Raw genomic sequence first — 9,253 nt, forward strand, 5'->3', positions numbered from 1 at the left:
ATTAAACGACCTGCACAGCTCAGGCGTGGAACAAGCAGGAAGGGTACAGCCGGCGCACTGAACGGGGAGAAGAGCAACGCCGGAAAGCCAGTGCTAGTGCGACCCTGATCAGTCACAGTGACAGCTGAGTGGACGTGCAAGCCCCACCTGAGGGCTTTCTCCATCCCCACCCCATTCGGAGCAAACCCTTTAATTCGAACCCTTTGCGCATTTATTTATATGCTCAATTTATGTGCTACAAAAAAAAAAAATGCTTCTCTTTTTAGGAATCGCCTAGAAGGCTAAGTCTAAATTATAGCATCTTTTTAGAGAAACGCTACATCTGTGAAAAAACTCTGTGATGTTTTATCCCCAATCAGAAGTGGTGTTTCTTGGATATGAAGTTAGCTGTTCACTGGAAGGAATCCTCCCTCCCAACTGCGCTGCGAAGCTGAGAGATGCTCCAAGCCTCCTTCGCATAGCATATTTGCATGGAATATTATTCACTAACTAGCCAAGCACCTCCCGGCACTTTCCAAATTCTGACTCTCCCCAAACATTTTGAACATATTTGAACAGAATTCCCCGTTGCTTTTTTTCACAGCAGTTCAAATAGCAGCAACCAACGTTTAAGCTTCTGGATGGTTTAACCCTCGGGATGGGGCATTTTCATCAGATATATCCCCTGGAAGGTGAGGGGGATCAAAACTGAGTCAGGAGGGGGCTCTGTCACCTGAAATACAAGCACTATTTGCATGGAGTGTCACTTTTCCAGAGGGTAGGTAATCCAGCTTCTGTCTGGAACAGTTTGTCACACAGGGTCCCAAAGAGTGCTGGTTTGTGAAATATTAACAAATATCATGGCGGGGGGGAATTCCGTGGTCAAACAGCTTTCAGAAAGAAGTCAGCAGGCTTAACTACTGCAAAACTTCTCAGAGGCTTCCTTCTTCTCCTCCCCTCTCTCTCAACCAAACATCTCAAAATATTGTTTTAGAAAACACTCCGCTGGAGGAGGAAAAAGTCTTAGTTCCAGGAAACCTGTCTTCATGGAGCTACCCACTCGTTTTGGGTGAGAACATCCCCCTACCCCGAGAGGCAGGTTTCCAGGCCTCACGCGTGCCACCCTCTCTGGCACAGAGCTCAGGAAAGGCTCTGGGTGCCAGGCCTGCGGGAGGAGAAGGCAAGCCCAGGACAGGCCTGGCTCCCAAAGGGCAATGGATGGGGGACTCTGCGCTGGTGACGAGGGAAAGCCAGCACTGCCCGAAAGCCAGTCGTAAACAACGCACCAACCAGAGAATCTTCGCACGGTGTGAAGAGTCGTCAGAGTCCCCTGGAGAGCTTGTTCAAAGCAGATTGCTGAGCCCAGCACCAGAGTCCCTGATCCAGCAGGTCTGGGTGAGACCCCGGATTCTGCCTTTCTGACAAGGCCCCGTGCGATGCGACACTGTGGCCGGCACCACGCTTTATAAACTAGCGCGCTAGCTCCAGCCTTCCGCTGGCCCCACTCTGCAGACAGGGGACCACTGTGAGTCCACACTCTGTCCTCTCGGCAACGTGGCACCGGGTGCCAGGCACACGAGTGGGTGACGCTTCAACCAAATGGCCTCACCAAGCTCCTAAAGCCTTCAGAAGACAAACGTGCCCTCATGCCTGTCCTCCCCCGCAAGCAACGCTAATTACCATTTGACTTCCATTCATTTGTTCATTTATTTATTCAACAAACGTTTAGAGACAACCACGTGCCAAGCCTTATGCTAGCTGCTAGGGACCCCAGGTCACCAGTCACCCCCTCTGCCTCCCCGGAGCTTGCAGCCCAGTGGTTGTCCACAGGAAGAAAGACAAGCAAACAGACAATGACAACACAGAGCCATAGCTTTTGCCTCGTCCCCCGCCCCAAGTCCTGCCCAGCTCAAGCCAGAAACGGGAGACATCCTTGTTTCCTCAGTTTCCCCCCAGTCCTTCTCTGAAAGACACCCCGGCGTCCAGTCACTTCTCCCCGTCCGCTCTGCTGGGCCCAGGCCGCCTCCCACCTAGAGAGCTACACCCCACCCCTGCTGGTCTCCGCGGCTCCGTTTTTGCCCCCTCCATCCGGGGTGGTCTTTCAAAACCAAAAACGGCATCGTGTGACTCCCTGCTTCCCACTGTCCCCTCACTCTCCAGCCACCTGGCCTGTCCCCACACACTGTCCCACGGCTGCCCTCCTCATCTCTCACGGCTCGGCCTGAACGCCACTCCGTCCAGAGGCCTCCCCCGACCACGGTCCTAGCTCAGTGTGTTGGAAGAAGAGCGGGCTGCCTGCCCTGTGACACTGCTCCAGCGAGAGGAGGGCTTTACTCCCTCTCCCCCACAGCCGAGCCGGGCTAAGGCGGCTTTGGCCAATAGAATCTGGGGGCGACGCTACGCCAGGCCCAGGCCTACTGTTTAAGATGACTGCAGCGGCCATCCTGCTCTCTGGGAGCCCTGAGCTACCTGTCCAAAGTCTGAGGCCCGGCTGGAGGGGGAGGCGGCCCAGCAGAGCTGTCCCCACCAAAGCCCCAGGCATGTGAGTACAGCTACCTGGGACCCTCCAGACAGGACCAGCCGCCAGCTGAGTGTCACTAAACTATTCCAGTCAATGCCCTACAGAAAGCACAAAAACAGCCCAGCTGAGCCCTGTCCAATTCCGTGACCCATTAAATCATGAGCTATATTAAATGTGGGGGTATGGCTGTTATGCAGAATAGATCAGCAGAACTTTTTGCATTGTATTTACTTCCATTATGGCAATCACTTGGTTGCAGTTTGTCTTTCTTTTATTCGCTTTTTTAGGTTTTATTCTTCGTGTCTCTTCTCCACTAGAAGGAAAACTCCAGCATGGCAGGAGCCAAGTCTATACCGCCCATGCTGTAAACGCAGGGTCTGCCACATGGTGGATGCTCAATGAACACTGGTTGAATGAACAAATAAATAAGCACATCGGAGTATTACAGGGACCAGGTCAGAACCGAGGAAGATTTCCAGAGGGAGTGACAGCTAAATGCTGAGGGCTGAGGCGAGCAGGTGCAGGGTCCGAAGGGCATGGCCGCAGGGATTGGTGCCTCCCCAACCGTACCAGCTAGCAGGCATCCCCCCAGCCCTGCTCTTGTCTGTCAGTATCTCAGAGCGGGGACTGCGTCTCACGTGTCTTTGTGCACAGTCCAGGAAAATAAGAGGCCCTCAATGCACACATTTCAAGTAAATGAAGGAGCACGTGGCTTCGTGGCGAGGCAAGCCCGAGCTGGAAGTCAGGCAGTCTGGATTTTCAAGCTCAGCAGCTCACTGTTGTGTCACTGGTAAAATACGCCACTCAGCTTTTCTGTTGCTCGGTTTGCTTGAGATAAAACCATTGGTTCCCTCTCTACTTCTCTGGGCTATCGTCTGATTAAGAGAGCCAAGATGTCACAGTGCTTTGCAAAACGTTTGTTAGAATTGACATATGTGATGTTAGAAAAGAAATGTGATGCTATTGTTCTCTAAATGCTCAACCTGTCCCGGGGAAACCCTCAGAGCCATCATCTGAGCCTTTCTTTGAGCCACGTGCAGCGTGGAACTGAGCCCAGGTGAGTCTAGCCCCGAACGCTGTGCCTCCTGGGCAGCTGCACGTTCTCCACTTGCCCAGGTTGAGAGGGAACAGCGGGGCCTAAGAGAGACGGGCCCACAGAGCCGAAGGAGGAAGGCTGGACTCGGAGCCAGACGGCCTCACTTCCTGACTCAGTTCTGCCCCCAGTTTGCTGTAAGATCTTGGGCAAATCAATTCCGCCTCTGCACCCATCCTCTCAGCCAGAATGGGCTTCATAGAGCAAGTAAACCCTCCCCCTTCCTCCCTCCCACCCATTCACATTTGTCCCCATTCACCGGGAACAAACGACAGGACCTGGGCCCTGCTCCAGAGGCCTCGGCAGGTAGAAGGACACTCTTAAATGAAGTATCTTTAGGACAGCAAGGCAAGGCTTCCGGGACAGCCAGGATGAAGGACCCGGAGCACAGCACAGGCCCCGTGCGCCGAGCTCCAAAGAGGCAGCCAGGGGTCAGTCAGTGCCCTGGGGTCAAAGGGTGAGTCCAGCCTTCCCCTAGAGACCCCCCGCTTCCAGAAGCTGAGATGGCCCTGCCATCACATTAGCATCACGCACGGGGCCCGCTCCAGCTGCCCTGGCCTGGCCAACACCCTAATTAGACTCTCATGGTGTGTCAAGCAGCCTGCCTGGCCCGACTGCCAGCTGGGGCTCCCGTTCCGTCTGGTGGTCCCGGTTAATGAACCTATGAGGGGCTGGCTGAGCTCATTATAGGTGATGCGAGGGAACAGGGTACCCCCCATGCCCTCCAGTCCCCGCCTCTCCCCTTCTCCCCAGTGTTCACACTGAGAATGGGAGGGGAGCTGCTTCCAAACCAAGAGGAAGGAGGGGGCAGGAGGGAAGCTCCAGCCAGCCCTTCCACACAGCCCTGTCTGCCGCCGGGGAGAGCCAGTGACAGCTCGGGCAGGGCAGTGGATCACTGTGCCTGTGTCTGCCTCTGTGGTTTCAGGGGAGGGTCCAGATTCCATGGCCGCTCTCGGGCGGCACCAAGGCCTTTCCTTATCCCAGGCCATGGGGGCAGAACAGCAGTGGAAGGTTCAGCTCTGTCTCTTTCCAATTACTGGCCCACAGTCATGTTTGGACAAGCTGCTTTCTCAGAGTTTCACTGTCATCTTTACAATGGGGTAGTAATACCCACCTGGCACAAAGTAAGTGCTCAGTTAATGAGCTCAATAAATTATCACTGTCGTTATTATTAAAAGACAGGTGAGAAAAGACCCCAAAATGTGAGCAATGGCTGCTTCTGAGCAGTGGGACAATGAGTGATAGTTTTTCTCTTACTTTTCTGCATTTTCTACATTGTATGCAATGAGTACTTTACCTCTATCGTTTGAAAAAGCACAGATTTTCTCCAAAAAATATATGAAAAGAATGAGACTTTCTGATGTATCAGTGTGTGGAAGGACCTAGACTGTGCCTGCGGGACATTATTAATAGAAGCTTTCTCCTGCAGTGGAAGTTTGAATAGATGACATTGGGTGAAAAAAGAAACACGGTATTTGCAAATGTGAATTAAAGTTTTGTCCTTTAATAAAGCAATTTCTTATCCCCAAATGCCAGAGGGAGAAGGTACATAAGTGAGTGTTCAAATGCTGCCGCACAGACAAAGGGAGCTGTTTAGAAGATTTTAAAAGAAGAGAGCTCCCCGGCCGGAGCAGAATGCAAAAAATGGACAGCGGAAGGTGAAGGCAGCCCACGTGTCCACCGACAGATGAACGCACAAACACGACGTGGCCTATCTGTGCACCAGAACATCACTCAGTCGTAAAGAGAAGGGAATTCTGCCACATGCTAACGAACACATGAACCTTGAGGACGTTATGCTACGTGAAGCAAGCCAGTCACAAAAAGACGAATACTGTGTGACTCCACTTACACGAGCGTCCTCGAGTAGTCAAGTTCGTAAAGACATCAAGTAGAATGGCGGGCGCCAGGGGCTGGAAGGAGGGTGGATGGGGAGCTAGTGTTTAACGGGGATGGAATTTCGGTTGAGAAAGATGATAAGAGTTTTGGAGATGGATGGCGGTGGTGGTTGTACAACAATGCAAATGTACTTAATGCCACTGAACTGTACATTTAAAAATAGTTGAGATGGTAAATTTTACGTTGTGTGTATTTTACCACAATTTAAAAATAAACATATAAAGGGAACAACGGGATGAGACCCAGAGGAAGGGGAAGTGAGTGAGCTGAGATGAAGCAAGTCGCTGCCCTCCTGGAGTTGAGGGCCATTTGCTAGAGAGATGGCGCAAGGAGGAGAGAAGAGTCCGGGGGCAGGACTAAGGGAGAGACAGACCGGCCGGGGTGACCTGCAGAGTGGTGGGCACAGGCCAAGTAAGGTTCGCTGCCTCCCACCTGCACTTAGCGGGCTGGAGCCAGCGAGCTCTAAGTGCAGACGGTTTTATAGCTTCAGGATTCAAAGCCCACCAAGTCAGTGCCCAACCAGAGGAAGCCCCTGTGAACTCAGAGCGTGGGGTGTGACAAGTCATGACAGGGGAGGGTTTGTGCATCTTAAATATGTGGACTGGGGAGGGAAAGAGCCCGGGCACCGAGGCCCCCCAGGGGAGCAAGGAAGAGGCATGCTTTGAGCAGCAGTTCCATGAAGGAGAAGTCCTAAGGTCGTCGTGCAGAAGGAATTTGGAAGCAGGCTGGCTGAGACCCAAATAAAAGACAACTGGATAGGGTCAGGATGTTGTGAAGGAAGGTGGGGTCTCACCTGGGCACAGATGGAGGCTAGCTCAGTGCCTGGTGCTTGGCAAGATAATAATGACAGCGACGACAATTTATTGACCACTTACTGTCTGTAACAAGCACTTTTCTCGCGTTACTCAATTATTCCCTTCAGCAACCTTCTTCACGGGACCTATTTCCAGCTTCACTTTACGCTCCAGGAAGACTGAGGATTGGAGGTCTGAGATCCTGCAGACGCAGGGCCTTAAAGGCAAGCCCTCGGCCTCCAACAAGGCTGGGCCTCCTTTCTGCTTTGCCACCGACTGTCTGCCCACCCTCCCATCCCCCCGGGCCCCTGGCCAACTTCTCACTTGAACTGGTGCTCCCGGGAGCTGCGGATTTTGGAGGAGAACCGCTCGGCCAGCTTCTCCAGGCTGCGGGAGTACTCGAGCTCGATCTCAGCTTTCCGGCGGAAAAACTCCTGCAGGTCTTGAAGCAGCTGCAGCCGTGACTCGGATTGCTGCTCCAGACATTTGAACTGCTCCACCAGCTGTGTGCGGATCTCTGTGGGCAGAGGCCAGGGCCGGAGCATTAGACAGGTGCCGGGGATGGCCGTGGGACCCACCCCGCTGACCCAGGCACTGCAATTCTGGCAGCCCCCTCCCCACCACCCCCACCCAGATCCTCTCTGAGCCCACTCAGAGCCTAGACCTTCCTGGGCAGAGCATTGGCACAAAGATTTGGCATATGCTGGGTTTTGCTACTTGGTGTAACCCGGTATTTCCCAAACTCGAATCACTGCATGTTGCCACCACGATTTCTGCCAAGTCACATGCCCCCAGCATTATTATTTCTTCCATCTATCTGGTAAACTGACTCACTTTTCTCACTGAAATGATCTTGCTTAAAATGAAGTTTTCTGTCATTATGGCAAAATGGAAAACTAGGACCCTTGCAGCCTAGAACATAGGAAATAATTAAATGAAAACAAAAATTTTTCAAAATTCTTTCTTTTTTTTTTTTTTTTGAGACAGAGTCTCACTCTGTTGCCCTGGCTAGAGTGAGTGCCGTGGCGTCAGCCTAGCTCACAGCAACCTCAAACTCCTGGGCTCAAGCGATCCTCCTGCCTCAGCCTCCAGAGTAGCTGGGACTACAGGCATGCGCCACCATGCCCAGCTAATTTTTTCTATATATTTTTAGTTGTCCAGATAATTTCTTTCTATTTTTTTTTTTCAGTAGAGACGGGGTCTCGCTCTTGCCCAGGCTGGTCTCGAACTCCTGAGCTCAAACAATCCGCCCGCCTCAGCCTCCCAGAGTGCTAGGATTACAGGTGTGAGCCACCGCACCCGGTCGCAAAATTCTTTCTAGAGACTACTGCTTACCAAAGGCCTAAGCTGCTGGCTTTTAATCAACCAAAGGAAAACAGCAGTGTGAGACATGTTAAAGAAAGACTTTCTCCAGATATGGTCAGGACTAGGAGAGAGCTGAAAAGGGCACACTGTTCCCTCTTCAGGGTTATTTAAGGCCATGCCTGTTGTTTCCCTTCAAATCACCTTGAATTCCATGTATAAACATCTAAGGTGGCACTAGAGGAATGTAGCCCACACTTGAGGAAAGGCTGATTGATCAAACCAGGTCTCTCCAACTAAGGCAAAAGTTCAAAAGCTTGGAGTTGGAGTTAAAAATCACAGCGGAATCCCAATAACCACAGCCAATCTCATCTTCAGGCCTGTCATGTTGTCATCGTCCCCATGCATTGACTCCTTCCAGGCCCTCCCATGAGCTGCTCAACAGACCAGCCTCTCCGAAGCACCTTGCTCACACCAGCAAACTGCTCAGAAATACCCCACGCTCCCCCGTGCCTGAATATTAAGTCCAAGTCCTCAGCGTGGAATTCAAGGCCGTCCACCGCCCAGTCCCAAACTTTATTTCTCAGGACTTATTCCCCAATGGACTCTCCAAACAATTCAAGCCAGTCCTTGAAATGTCAAACCTCCCCTGCCTAAATGTGCACCCTGTGTGGGCTGTGGCCGGCATCATCTCAGCATCCTTCAGAGAACTGGTCTTCGCACCGGGGCAGACCTACTCTGGGGTCCACAAAGACATGCCGAGGGGTATGCAGGCAGAGGGAGTAATAAGGGATCAGCTTGAGGCCCTCTGCTTTCATTCCCACTCTTTCCTAAAATTGCTCTGCCTGACACCGTGCCCCAGTCTAGATGGCACGGCCACTCTCCTTGCCCACCTCCCTCGTCACACCGGTCCTGCACCCTCTGTTACAGGAGAGAGGCCAACTTCTCATTCATCCAGAATCAGACTATGGTGCAGTGGCCCCAAGTCTCAAGATATCTGGGTGCCAAAAGAAAAAAGGGGCAATTTAAAATGGTGTTAGCAAATCTTCCTTTAGTCCAGGGACCACAAACCCTTGCTACTCAAAGTGCGGTACCCAGACCAGCAACATTGGTGTTATTGGTGGGCTGATAAGAAAGACTGAACCATCCAAACTCATCAAGATGCATAAAATAAAGGTGCGAAATTTTCTGTATATCAAGTATACCTCAATAAAGCTTAAGAAAATGCAGAATAGAATCTCAGATCCCAGCCCGGACCATCAGAATCAGAATCTGCATTTTGACAAGATCTCCCAGGTGGTCTTCATGCACCTTAAAGTTGACAAGCGCTGCCAACGGCCACCCCCTATCTCGTGAGGAGAAGCATTTCCCATACAATGTTGCTTTTTAAATTTAATCATTTATCAAATGTATAAGATATTAATGTCATTTTGATGAATTGTGTATTAGTGATCACGTTAATGATAAATCAATCCAAAAGAAAGATCCTTAGAGTTTCACAGTCAAAGAAAAATTTTAAATGTCCATTTCAATGTACATACATATTCAGGGTAAAAAGCATAATAATTAACTTTAAGTCTCAAGCATAAAGATATAATATATTAAGAGGAAAATCTGTGAAGGAAGAGAAAGAAATTAGGAGCTCGAGAAGGTAAAGAAAGGAAC

The 9,253-nt window shown here is 51.1% G+C and overlaps 1 protein-coding gene across 2 annotated transcripts in view; it reads right to left on the reverse strand.

The window, feature by feature from the left end:
• SRGAP3 (SLIT-ROBO Rho GTPase activating protein 3) overlaps window positions 1-9,253 on the reverse strand; it is a 242,111-nt gene that overhangs the window by 119,841 nt on the left and 113,017 nt on the right. For both annotated transcript variants that reach the window (XM_012646635.1, XM_012646627.1), the window contains exon 2: window positions 6,611-6,803. In XM_012646635.1, coding sequence (XP_012502089.1) covers window positions 6,611-6,803 — 193 coding nt within the window. The remainder of the gene's footprint in view (window positions 1-6,610; window positions 6,804-9,253) is intronic.

The sequence above is a fragment of the Propithecus coquereli genome, unplaced genomic scaffold, assembly GCF_000956105.1.
Source record: "Propithecus coquereli isolate 6110/MARCELLA unplaced genomic scaffold, Pcoq_1.0 Scaffold107, whole genome shotgun sequence".
Classification (NCBI taxonomy): Eukaryota; Metazoa; Chordata; class Mammalia; order Primates; family Indriidae; genus Propithecus; species Propithecus coquereli.